This window comes from Rattus norvegicus, chromosome 4 (genome assembly GCF_021556685.1).
Source record: "Rattus norvegicus strain SHRSP/BbbUtx chromosome 4, alternate assembly SHRSP_T2T, whole genome shotgun sequence".
Taxonomy (NCBI): domain Eukaryota; kingdom Metazoa; phylum Chordata; class Mammalia; order Rodentia; family Muridae; genus Rattus; species Rattus norvegicus.
Genome location: NC_141537.1, coordinates 122,985,620 through 122,998,639, shown reverse-complemented (window position 1 = coordinate 122,998,639; position 13,020 = coordinate 122,985,620). Strand labels below are relative to the sequence as shown.

The window sequence follows — 13,020 nt, the reverse complement described above, 5'->3', positions numbered from 1 at the left end:
CTGGATGACCCAGAAGTGGCAGCACATGGGTTGGATGCCTTTACTTGCTGGGAGGAGAGCCAGTGATAGGATATGGTAGTGAGTGAGAGACAGAAGATCTGAGGGACCAGAGATGGAGAAAAGCGACCTGGATGGCACAGAGACAGCTGAGGAGAGGGGGATCTGCGTGTACAGCAGCCCCATAATAGTTAATGTGCACATCTATGAAAGCGTGGCCCTGTGGACAGTTATTTACATGCTCATTAAAGCAAGTCTGAGCAAGGCCTCTGCACTCCAGCAACTGTGCCCATGCTGGGCCTTGACGCATGCTGACCCTGTTTGATGCTCATTCTCCACAGTGAGGAATCTGGATCTCAGATCCCGAGCCAGTTCTGCAATATCTACTGCTACAGTATAGGGAGGCAGACTGCCTCTGGAAGCTGGCAGAGCTGGCTGTGCACCTGTCATTGTGGGGCAGAGGGAACAGAGCCATCAGACATCTGGGACAGCCTCACTGAGGGGCATTGACATCTCAAGGCAGTCAGGGGTGTAGGAATGATGATGGGGGTGGGGAACAAGGCAATGGGGGAGCAGCAGAAAGGGAGGAAGCACAGCTTCTGAGAAATCAAGTGGGCCATCTGCTCCAGGTTTACTCTTAGGCCCTCTCAGTCTCCTTTCAGCTCTGGTTTTTGTGTGGCCTTTTTTGCTGTATAGTGAAAACCGATACTCCAGGAATGAGCCCACATTGGCCTGGGCTTATTCTATCCCTGTCTGGCCACTGAGCCACACATAGGCCTCCTGACACATGCCTGCTTTTTGGTGCTGAGAGAAGATATATTTCAGTGCCTCCCTTCCCTGAGCTGCCCAGCAGATTCTCTTGCCTGTAGTTCTGCCTTCTCTGGAGTCTAAGGCTTGAGTCACATTCTACATAGCCTTCCAGAGTGCTTTCTTTCAGTCATAAGACCAGCTCCTCCACCTTTCATGGCTCAATAGTTGGTCTCTTTTTACCATGCCACAGACTTAAAAAATGTTTTACTGGACTAAAATATACATAATAGAAAATGCACTACCGGGCTGGAGAGATGGCTCAGCCGTTAAAGGCTAGGCTCACAACCAAAAATATAAGAAAATGCACTACCTTCTAGATTTCTTTAAAATTACATTTTTATTTCTTTATTATGTGGGCATATACCACAATGCACATGCGGGAGTAGGAGGACAACTTAGAGGAATGAGTTCTCTCCTTTGACCATGTGGGTCCCAGGGATCAGACTCAGATTAGCAGAGTTGGTTCCTTCACTTGCTGAGTGATCTCACTAACCCTTACCTTATTATTTGAGACAAGGCCTCCCTAGATAGCCCAGGTTGGCCTCAAACTCATGACCTTCGTGCTTTAGCCACTGGAGTGAATACATCTGTAAAGTGCAGCCCTGTCAATATCATCTGCTATCATCTTGCAAGACTGAAATCTGCCTTCATGACACACTCCTAGTCCCTCTCCCCTCCCTCCACTCTACCACCTTTCTGCCTCTGAATTTGACTGATATGAGGATGCCCTCTAAGCAGAATTGTCCGTGATGCCCTTGCATTGCTGACTAGTTTAACTCAAATGTGTGGCTGCAGAGCTCTGTCTAATGACAGACGTGTGCAGCCTACACTGCTACTGTGCTTTCCCTTGGGTCAGTTGCTTGTGGCCAGCTACAACACACAGTATGTAATGGACAACTGTTACAGAAATGCAAGCATGTTAAGCCATGAACCACTCTGAGAAGCATGAACTGTCCCTTCCTACCCTAGTGATCACCCTCTCTGGCCAGCATAGCCATACCACACGCACAGCTCACTTGGACTGGGGAGGACAGAGGGAAGAGCTAAATGCATGGCCTTCTCATGAGTCAGCACTTGGGCAGGGTTTAAGCCCATCCCCTGCTCACAGATACATGTGACTAGAGTGTATGAGCAAGGCAGTTGCTATGCCTGTCTATCAGGACACTGTCAACAATAGCCCCTGTGAGGTAAAAGGGGCAGGGACCCTGCTCAGATGGTCACAATCATCAATAGCCAGTGTCACTGAATCTAATTGAAGCAAACATCTGCAGGTAGAGGAATGGATTTTATTCAGATTTATTGTCGAGTTCTGACTGCATTGACATGCTAGCCCAAAATTCTGGCTTAAGTGAGCCCTCCCACCCCTACCCGCCTCACCTCCCAGGCTGTGGTTGTCACACCCGTCCTGGGTGCTCTTCACAGGGGGCCCTGGTACCCCACCCTGCTTCTGCTCCTCACTCCCAGGTAGGGTGAGCCCATGTCCTCAGGTAAGCTGGCACACGGTGCTTGCCCTCCTGGCAGCTGCATATTGTCCAGGGTGTGACCACTGTGCCATCACTTTCACTGTCCTCTGTCACACTGGCAGAGGGTATTAGGGGACTGTGAATTCTTCCCCAACACAGCCGGCTTCTGCTGGAGCTGTCTGCTCTGTGGGCTTCCAGAGTGAGCGCAGGTGCCTGGGCATAAGATGTGCTGCCTCTAGACCCTCTCCTCGCCTGGGTGCCGTGACACCATCACTGGAGAGGGCACGAGGACAGACAGCACTTCTTTGGCTGCCGTTTATTCAAGTCAAACAACTTGTCTGACCAGCCACTTTGATCTTTGAAGCCTCAATTCTGTGTTTTCTAGGGTTTTTCTTTAGTATATGGTAGGGGTGTTTGTTGTTGTTTAAATAACAACATTCCATAATTTGCAGCTTTTATGCTACAGGTGAAGCACATGACCCGAGGTTGAGGTAGGGTTGACCTTGACTTCCCTTGCAGATGAGTGTTGGTACTGTACCCTATTTACTGAGCTGCACTCCTGGCCTGTTGTCTCTCTCTATGAAGGAACTGTTCTCTGCACCTTCTCAGCAGGGTTGAGAGGAAGGTGGAGCCCTACCTACCCCTGCCATAGAACAGGGAAATGAGGCCCAGAGAGAAAAAGCCCTTAGGCTTAGGACTGCTTCATTCAGGGCCCACCTCCTCCCTGGGCTCCCGTCTCTGACCTTTCTTTCACAGTCTTGGAAAGCCTGGTGAAATGATGGTCCATGCTGGCCCTGGGGACAGCTACCTTCCAGGTCTGAGCTTTCTCAGAGAAGCCCTGGCTTTTCTGGGGCAGATGCATTAGGATTGGGCTGGCCTGTATCCAAGGTTGGGCACTGGCCTGCCCCCTGTGCTCCTTTAACTCTGCTCAGGAACCCAAGGGCAGACATCTAACCTGGGGAAACCATGTGAGGTAGTGCTTGCCAAAAGAGGCGGTTATTGATGGCTCTGAGTCCCAACCTGCTCCCCCTCCCTCCTACTTCCTGGCTGACTTAATGAAACCAAGTTTGCAAATGAAACATAATTTCAAAGACAGGAGTGTTGTCTGAAGGTCTCAAGATGATCTATACTCCTGGCTGTTCCTTAGCAGCTGTCTCTTTAATTGCCTCAGATGCTAACAAGGGGCTAGAACATCTGGGTACAGGAACAGAGTCAGCATGGGCTTGCCAAGGGACCACCTGGGCCAGCCTCCCATCTAGGAATTCTCAGCCAGTGGCCACTGTGAGGAGTGACTCCAGCAGTCCTGAGTGAGCCTTCCGGGCCATGGACCAGTCTGAGCTTCAGCGTCTGCTTCACTCACCTTGCTGAGTAACATGGCCCTTCTCCTGGCCCACACCTGCAGTGCAGGGAGCCGGATGACAGGTAGCTGAGAGTAGGGACAGTGTAGGCCCTTGCCAAGTGTGCATTGGCTACCCCACCAGTCCCTGTTTCTCCTTGGCACCAGTCTGTGGGTTCCTTTGCCCCTTGGAGATGAGGAGTCAGGAGTCAGTGTGTCTGTGCTGGTGACCATGGTGAAAGCATGCTCTGAGTGATGCTGGACCTCTGGCGAGGTGGGTCCCCAGACACCCACAGATCATGGGCACACCGGTGAGCAGTAAGGGCAGTGTTTCAAGGATGTATGTGTCTCTAGTCATAAGGACACTGGGGGTGTCATGCTCGCTAGATTTCCTTGCCTGGTGCTGGCTCTAGAGACAGGCTTGCCTTCATGAGGAGATGGAGCCGCTAGAAATAGCTAGATAGCCCTTAAAGGCCTAACCAGGTCCTAGCCCAACCTCATACCCTACCACCCACACAGGAGTGTGCTGGGGAGCCGCTTTTCATGCTGTACTGTGCCATCAAGCAGCAGATGGAGAAGGGCCCTATTGATGCCATCACAGGGGAGGCCCGCTACTCTCTGAGTGAAGACAAGCTCATTCGGCAGCAGATTGACTACAAGACCCTGGTGAGCCCCCAGTCCTGGGTCCTTCCCTTCCAGTGACACTGAACTGAGTGAACAGGACTAGCAGAAATGAGGGGTGTGACTGATGCTACAGTAACACCCTCCTCACACACAGACCCTGAATTGTGTGAACCCTGAACATGAGAATGCACCTGAGGTCCCTGTGAAGGGACTGAACTGTGACACCGTGACCCAGGTCAAGGAGAAGCTACTGGATGCTGTATATAAGGGTGTGCCTTACTCACAGCGGCCCAAGGCTGGGGACATGGACCTGGGTGAGTGGTGGGCCATTGTTCCTGTGATGTTGGTCAGAGGTCAGGCTCCTTGTCCTGATGGTAAGAAGTCATTCAACAAACACTTCAAGGGAGATGACAGGGTAAACTAGGGTCTGCAGGCCAGAGTAGAATGATGGAGAAGACCTGTGGAGAGAGGCAGGGTGTGAGTTTGATATTCTCTGGGAAACTGTCAGGGCTGAAGGAACAGGACTTTGCACTGGGGAAAGTCAAAAGATGTGGGACACAGTTCTGGGATCCTACAGGAGATGTGGCTGGAATGGCTGAGACTGGAACCTGGGTATAGCAGGGCCTACCTCTTGGACTCATCCAGGCACCAGAAGAAAGGCCAACCCCATGGGCAGACCATGCCACCTCTGAGCTGTGAATGTAGTTGTCCATAGAGGAGCCTCTGCTTCTGGCTCTGGCCCAGGTTCTTCCTCAAGTGCAGAGCAAGCCCTTCCCTGCCTTCCTGTCTCCCCAATCCCTTGTTTTATGTACCAGTAGGATGAGGAGCTTGAAGAGAAGGTAGGGATGGAGAAAATGAGGGAGGGAAGGAGGGAGGGAGAGAAGGGGTGGGTCCCACCTCTAATACCCTACTTCCTGTAGAGTGGCGCCAGGGCCGCATGGCACGCATCATCCTTCAGGATGAGGATGTCACCACCAAAATTGACAATGACTGGAAGAGGCTGAACACGCTGGCTCACTATCAGGTGACCCACTGCCACCATCCAGGGACCACTGCGTGGGCTTCCTTCCCTTAAACTGGAACATGCCTAGTCAGCTGTGGACTATGCCATGCCCGAGTGATTAATCTACCCTGGGACGGTCCCAATGGAGACTCAGAGTGGTGGCATGACTTGCCTCTGGGGGCAGAACCATGGGTGTCTTTAGGTAACCCCAGGTTGGGCAGGACACCCTGGGACTTGTATCCTTGATGTCTGCCCACAGGTGACGGATGGGTCATCAGTGGCACTAGTACCCAAGCAGACGTCTGCCTACAACATCTCCAACTCCTCTACCTTCACGAAGTCCCTCAGCAGATACGGTGAGGGGCCGCAGGGCTGCAAGCAGGTAGTAGGTGGACAGTGGACCTGGATGGGTTGCCCTTCTTCCTAGTGCTCTGTCAGTGTGTCGGATGCCAGGACTAAGGGGGCATGTGGTGTGTCACTGGGCTCTTGGCCTTCCCTCCCATTCTGAAGTAATGCCTGTCCCCATAGCCTATAAACAAGGGACCTCGTGCTGCTTATGTGACCACAGTGGCCGGCCATCCCCTACATAACTAGCAGGAGCCTTAGTGCCCTCTGAAGGAAACTGGCTGGGGTAGGGCAGGGTCTGGCCGTGGGTAAGGGACACAGCCCTGCCAGCTGACAGGCTATTCCTGCAGAGAGCATGCTGCGTACAGCCAGTAGCCCTGACAGCCTACGCTCACGAACACCCATGATCACGCCAGACCTGGAAAGTGGAACAAAACTGTGGCACCTGGTCAAGAACCACGACCACCTGGACCAACGTGAAGGCGACCGTGGCAGCAAGATGGTCTCTGAGATCTACCTGACAAGGCTGCTGGCTACTAAGGTAGGTGTATGTGAAGATGCCCAGTCCAGAGTTCCTACAGACCTATTCAGGTCACCTAGGAGGTTTGTGCCCTGGGTAGCCCTGAAGCTCACTCCTCGCCCCGCAGGGAACACTGCAGAAGTTCGTGGATGACCTGTTTGAGACCATCTTCAGCACGGCGCACCGTGGCTCAGCCCTGCCTCTGGCCATCAAGTACATGTTTGACTTCTTAGATGAGCAGGCCGACAAGCACCAGATCCACGACTCAGATGTGCGCCATACCTGGAAGAGCAATTGGTGCGACTACCATAGGGGTGGGACCGCCAGGAGCCCAGCCTTACAGGGCCAGGATCACCCTGAACCTTCCCAGTTTCCATCCCTAGATCCTGCCACAACCCCACTACTCTGGCCTGTAGGAATTCCCTGGGTGAGGGGCTGCCATGTAAGAAGCAGAGTTTGGTGGGCCAGAGCCAATTGATAGCATAGAGGAAATGCTATTTATAGCACAAGCCTGTGCTCAGTGACATGAAATGCTAGCACCTGGGGATAGAGATGGCTCTAGAAGGCCACTCTGAGATCACATGGTAGTAAGTGTGGAGCCGTGTATTGTAGGTGAGAATTCAGGCCAGCCAGACCCCAGTGGGCTTACTCCAGTGCTTCCTGTGACTGCTATGGGCTCAGCCCTGACCTGCCTGCTCCTAGAATAGACCACCTATACTTGTGGACCAGCCCTAGATGCCTGCAACCTAGCCTCAGGCCCCATGTCCCCTTTCCTGATTGGGGCTGTTCGGTGTTCTCTGGCTTTGGCTGACAAGAGGACTTGTGGGCTTCTGCTGTATGTAACCCTGACCCAGCAGGTTCTACCCCTGTGTATGGTCTTCCCACCCCCATAGCCCACAATTTTAGAGAAGGGCCACTTGGACTGAAGACTGGTCAGTTGACCTTCCTCTCCTGCAAGGTTGCACCAGATCCCCACTCTACATTCCCACCAGGGCATACCTTTCATGGCCACACACCCCTGATAGCTCCTTTCATCCTGAAAGTTGTGCTCTGACCTCTAAGTCGGGTTGGCCATTAGCTTTCCTAATCTCATGACCCTTGACCTAGTGTACAGGATGGTCCTGGCCTCAGCCCAGAGCCCTGTACCCCTTCCCTCCCCCTCTCAAGATTCCTCTTGGTTTTAACCTCTCGTCTCCTTCCAGCGCCGTGGGAGCCTAAGTCCCAGGTCCATCTGGGCTGCCTGTCAAGAGTCCCAGCAAGGGAGGAACTGCTAGGAGCACTGGCTAGGAGCAGTGTGCTCTATGGAATCTTCTTATTTACTCTAGAGCAGCTACCTCAGCCATGTGGAGTTAGCAGGCTTTTGGCACATGCCTATGGTCACCAATAGCCTCAGTCTCCAGTTTTATTTTGTTAATGTTTGAAAAGCATGTGTTCTAATTGGGTGCTCAGCCAAGGCTGTCGGAGGCCTTGTGGGGCATAGAGGGTGGGTATGAAGGCATATGTCCTTGGACTGGAGCTGAGCGCCGGGACAGGGTATAAGCCAGTGTGCAGGCCTCAGAGGTGGCCATAGACATAAGCTCAACATGAGAAACGATGCTCTGAGAGGCACCAGGTTGTTGGCAGCATGTTCTGTCTGGCCAGTGGGGTGACAAACCTGCCCCAGTCGAACATGTGCACCTCCATTCATTCTCTGGGGGACAGAGTCAGGCCTGTGGGATGGTTGGCCACTTTAGCTGCTGTCTAGAAAGGGATAGGATACAGAGTAGCGATCCTGATCACTCTTGGGCCTGCTTGTCCACAGCCTGCCTCTGCGCTTCTGGGTGAATGTGATTAAGAACCCTCAGTTCGTGTTCGACATCCACAAGAACAGCATAACAGATGCCTGCCTCTCAGTGGTAGCGCAGACCTTCATGGACTCCTGCTCCACATCAGAGCACAAGCTGGGCAAAGACTCACCCTCTAACAAGTTGCTCTATGCCAAGGACATCCCCAACTACAAGAGCTGGGTTGAAAGGTGGGTGGCCAGCAGGGGTCATGCAGACCAGGGCCACAGGTTGGTGGGTGGGTAGGCCCTGTGACCCCAGCCATGCTGACCCTGCCACCTACTGTCAGGTACTATGCTGACATTGCCAAGATGCCCGCCATCAGTGATCAAGACATGAGCGCCTACCTGGCAGAGCAGTCCCGGCTGCATCTCAGCCAGTTCAACAGCATGAGTGCCCTGCACGAGATCTACTCCTACATCGCCAAGTACAAGGACGAGGTGTGCCCCTCCCCCACCCCAGTTCACTTGCGTCTCAGAGCTCACCCAGTACTTGCTTTGCTTCTGTACCTGACAGCAGAACTGTTCCCGGGGCAGTAAGGAAATCAGAGATTCTAGCCACACAGAAGGGTCTCAGGGGCAGGTTGGGGAGACAGGGGGATGTTTTTCTGGGGTGGATAGCTGTGGGCCTATAATAGAGTTTATTGGGCTGGATGATATCTCTGGGACTGGGCAAAGGTTTGCCAAGGAGCAGCTCCCCTGACCTCTCTGGGATGACTTGTCTCTGACTCTGGGCTGGAGTTTGTGTGTACCAATAGCCAAGGACTGGGTATATGTGAGCATTGCCAAGGCACTGGGTGGGCCTGACTGGCCACGATCCATAGAGTCTAATGGCTGAGCTAGAGCTCACCTGGGAACAGGCAGAAGATATACAGGCCAGGTGACCTAGGTGTGGAGACTTTGGCTTGGCTGTGTCCCTGAACCAGACAGATTGTTACAAGTCTAGAGGCAGTAGTCTGCTGGCTATGCTGGGCCAGTGAGATAGATAGCCAGGCAGCCTGTCTGGAGATGAGAAGCCACAGAGACAGGTCTAAGGCCATGGAGCTATGGGCTCAGAAGGGCTCTGGGATCAAACCAGCCCAGAGGGCTCAGAGGTTGTAGTGATTAAGGGCATAAGATGGGACAGTGGGCCTGGGCTCCCATATAGACTGAAGTGTGGGGAGTCAGATGACTGGAGGTAGGAGTGTGATACTCAAGAAGGCAACCTAAGATCATAAGAAACCCAGCAACAGTAGAGAGCAGTGACCGTGCCACCTCAGAAAGCAGGACGTGGAGCACTGCCAGAGAAGACTCACAGAAGCCTAAGAAGGGTGAGGTAGGAGAGGCCATAGCCAGGATCTAAAGGCTGTTGATGAAGGAGATGAGGGTGGACGTAATGGCCTTGGGAGCTCACCCTAGAGTACAGAAGTACTCTGGAGCAGAGCTGTTTTCACAGCTAGGAACTGGTAGACTCAGGTCTTGCCTGACTGCTCCCAAAATCCCCCAAGGCACACCACTGTTACATATGGTGGCCCAGCAGCTTCCCTCAGAGCTTCCAACCCCTGTCTGTGGGTAGTTACCCCTGACTCTGACCCTATCCTACCCCTCAACCCACCCCTGCAGATTCTGGTGGCTCTGGAAAAAGATGAGCAGGCTCGAAGGCAGCGGCTTCGGAGCAAACTGGAGCAGGTGGTGGACACAATGGCCTTGAGCAGCTGAGCCCTGGAAATGCCCACCCAGCAGGAGGCAGAGCAGGAGGGCAGCAGAGGACCCAAGAGACAGCCCTTGGCCCACCTGTACCAAGTGCCAGGTGTAGGGCTGCAGTTGGGTCCTAGCCCTCGCCTTCCTCTCCCTGCTGTGCAGGGCCGACTTTTATCGCTGTGGATGTGAGGGTTCCTGCTGAGCCACCTCTATGCCTAGGGCTCGCTGCCTTGGGCGAGGATTGCACAGCATGGCTGGTCCTGCCCAGGGATAGTTGCTGCTTGGCTAGAGCTGCTAGTGGCTTTCCTGGGAGAGAGGTGGCCTCTGAGGGGCCGAGATAAAAGGCCAGGCCCTCCAAAGGGAGGGCAGCAGGACAAGGGACTGGACCAATCCACAGTTCTTGGCTTCTCCAGCTGCTACCAGCAGGCAGAGTCTGAGGGAGAGGTGAGATACCCAAGGCTAGGCCACATAAGTCTCAGCCGGGGCTGTCCCACCAGCCTCTACTCTAGCACCCAGTGCTTGCCACCACCCTCAGATTCACCGCGTGCTCTGCGCGGCCAAGGCTGGAATGCCACATCCTTCTGCTGGGGAGAGGCCCCACTCCCCTCCTATGGAGGGCCTGCAGACCCCACTTCCAAGTGACACGCGGACGATGGCTAGGCGAACCCTTCTCTGTCCTCAGGGCTGTGCCTCTGGGAGCCCCTGGTCCTGGGGCTCCAGTCAGAGTGCATGTTCCCATTATTTATTCCCCGCCTCCTGCTCCTGTTGCAGCCCACCATGGAGCTCGGGAGGATAATAGCCCACCATCCACTACCCTCTATCCTCCTTGCCCCGACGCTCCCGTTGGCTTCCGGTCTGGCATCTCAACAGTGTCCTGGCCCCTCTACGGTGGGACATCTGGGTACTGCTTTTAAGGGAACAAGAAAGCCTGTGGTATTCTGCCCTGGGGGTTGGGGGGCATTTCTGCCACCCTGCTGGCCATGGACAGTGACCCAAGGGACCAGAGGTCAGCTGTGTCCACCTCTGCCCTCAAGGAGCAACAAGGAGTACATTTTTAATGGACCCTGTACATATATATATGTATGTATGTGTATATATATATATATATATGTGTGTGTGGCCCTGGCCCCAATGGGGTGCTGTACAATTATTTGAGGGAGGAGACACGGAAAGGCAATTCTGAGGAACCCAGGTGGAAGAGAGCAAAACCAAGGGCCCTGGAGCTGCCGTCTGATGTGGCCTCTACTTCCCCAGACGGAAGAAGCCACTGCCCAGGATTCCTGGTGCCCTGAGCTTCGGGTGCAGAGGCTGTGGACCTGCATGACTGTGCTAGCGTTTAGTCTGAGTTGATCTTTTCAAACTGCAAGTGTTGAATACTAGAGGTGATTAGATCCTTTTTTTTTTTTTTTAATGTTTTTTTAATTAGTCATTGGAGAAGCAAGCAAGCGGCCTATTCCCTTTTCAAGTTCACCTTTTTGATGGTACTAAAGATTATAATGGATTTTAAGGGACAGCTAACTGTGGCCAGGCCCATCCTCAATGCTGGGGACAGCACACTCCACGTCCGCGGGCTGCTAGCCTTGTGGTCCCTCACACTCCAAGCTAGGGAGCCGGTGGGACAGCGTGGAGGTCAGTTTAGAGCTGCGCCTTTATTTGCTATGGGACAGGTGCAAGGTCTCAGGGAGCAACTCCTTTGTGGTAGTCATGGGCCTGGGTACCCTGGGCCGTGAATTCTGGTTAGACTCCCACCCCATCTCTGTGGCTCACTCCCTGAGCTAATACTGGGGTCAGAGCCAAGGCTAGCCAGCCTGGCTATAGCCGTTTCTCAGTAGCCCCTGTTGTTGCCTGGGGGTTTACCCATGGATATATCCCTCTCTTCCTTCTGATGCCTCCGGGCTGTGCCTGGGTGGGAGCCTCAGTTTCCCCTAAAGTCTTCCCTGGTTGTAGGCTTCAGATGGAAGCCCCCAGTTCTTCCAGCTCTGCCTGGACCACGCACAGCTTCTAGGCTCATTGCCTTCACTATCCATCCCCACCACCCTGCCCAAGGCTCCAGAATAGGCCAGCCTCATCTGTCCTACCAGGCCGCCTTGCCTGGGTGGGTGATGAGGTGGCTTGGAGCAGCTTCCCCAGGGCATTTGTTCGCAAGCACTTTAGCATTTCTGTTTACATGCGAACTGCCCTAGCTGTTCTTACCATCTCAGCACAGCCATCAGGGCCAGGCCTCACCTCCCTGCCACTACTGGAACTGAGCTCTGACATCTTCTTGTCCTTGGTCTTCAAGAGCCATCCATCTTGTGGTATCCTGCAAAGTGTTCCACTCCTGCCTCAATATGGCTCGGGATTGGAGCCCACTGCGCACTGGATGGTGGATGCTCAGGGCCACCCTCTACAGTCCTAGGGACCAGGGAGGTGGGCAAGCACTATTCCAGCCAGCCCGGCCCTAACATTCTTGGTACTGCCGTCCTGCCATGGGCCCCATCCCCAGAAGCCCTAACTTCCTGCCTGGTCTTTCCCTTTGCACCCAGACTCAGGAGTGCCTGGGCTATTCCAAGCTGGGCCTGGGTGCCTGGCCTCCACATGCCTTGGGCTGGCCCTGTGCTCTCCAGCTGCCCCACTCTCTTATGGTTGGACAGCTAAACAGCATCAGGGATGAGGGCCTTGATGTGTCCCCAAGAGACACTGCATTGAGTTCCAGGCACAGGCCAGCAACCTCTGTTGGTACAGAGGGGCCTGACCGCCACCCTCTACTCCAGTTCCCCCAGTTTGGATCTGGTGGCTCACATCGGTGCTACACAAGCTAGAGTAGATATATTTAGAGAGAGAAAGATATTTTTAAGGTGAAACCCATGATTAGCTGTCCTTTAATGCCGCAGAACACTCCCTCTTACCTGCTTCCCCCAACCCCCACCCACCCAAAAAAAACTGGTCATTTGGATGGTCTAAGTAGATCAGGCCTCGGCCATTGCTTCTCTGGAAGCGGCAGAGCCAATACGCTCAGCCATCAGATGTGTAAATATACCGCTATTTCCTATTTTACGGTTCTTCAGATTTAGTACTTGTAAATAAACACACATTAAGGAGAGATTAAACATTTTTGCTAAAGCTCGTGGCTCTGAGTCTTAATTTTAGTGGGTTGGGAATCAAGAGGTAACCATAGGAATAGCTTATATCCTCAGAGGTGGCAGCAGACACCTTGGGGCCTCTGCCCTCCAGACAGGAGGCTTGTGTGAACACCTAGAACCCTGGAAATCTGGCACAGACCCGGGTGTCACATCACAGTTTTATATATGCAGAAAACAAACAGCGTACCCCCTTGTTGGAACAAAGAGGAAGCCTCAGTGGTAGTGTGTGTGGCAGGACCATGTGCAGTCCTCACTGGGAGCACACTCATCTGTAAGGCAGGATCCTGGCTACCTCTCT

The 13,020-nt window shown here is 53.5% G+C and overlaps 1 protein-coding gene across 2 annotated transcripts in view; it reads left to right on the top strand.

The window, feature by feature from the left end:
* The window catches only part of Plxna1 (plexin A1), a 44,984-nt gene extending 32,282 nt beyond the window's left edge, over positions 1–12,702 (top strand). For both annotated transcript variants that reach the window (XM_087658138.1, NM_001447387.1), the window contains 9 exon segments: positions 4,126–4,272; positions 4,385–4,544; positions 5,151–5,254; positions 5,493–5,589; positions 5,929–6,119; positions 6,226–6,395; positions 7,900–8,112; positions 8,211–8,361; positions 9,523–12,702. In XM_087658138.1, the coding sequence (XP_087514264.1) occupies positions 4,126–4,272; positions 4,385–4,544; positions 5,151–5,254; positions 5,493–5,589; positions 5,929–6,119; positions 6,226–6,395; positions 7,900–8,112; positions 8,211–8,361; positions 9,523–9,618 (1,329 nt within the window). In that variant the 3' untranslated portion in view covers positions 9,619–12,702.
* Positions 12,703–13,020: the final 318 nt, after the last annotated feature.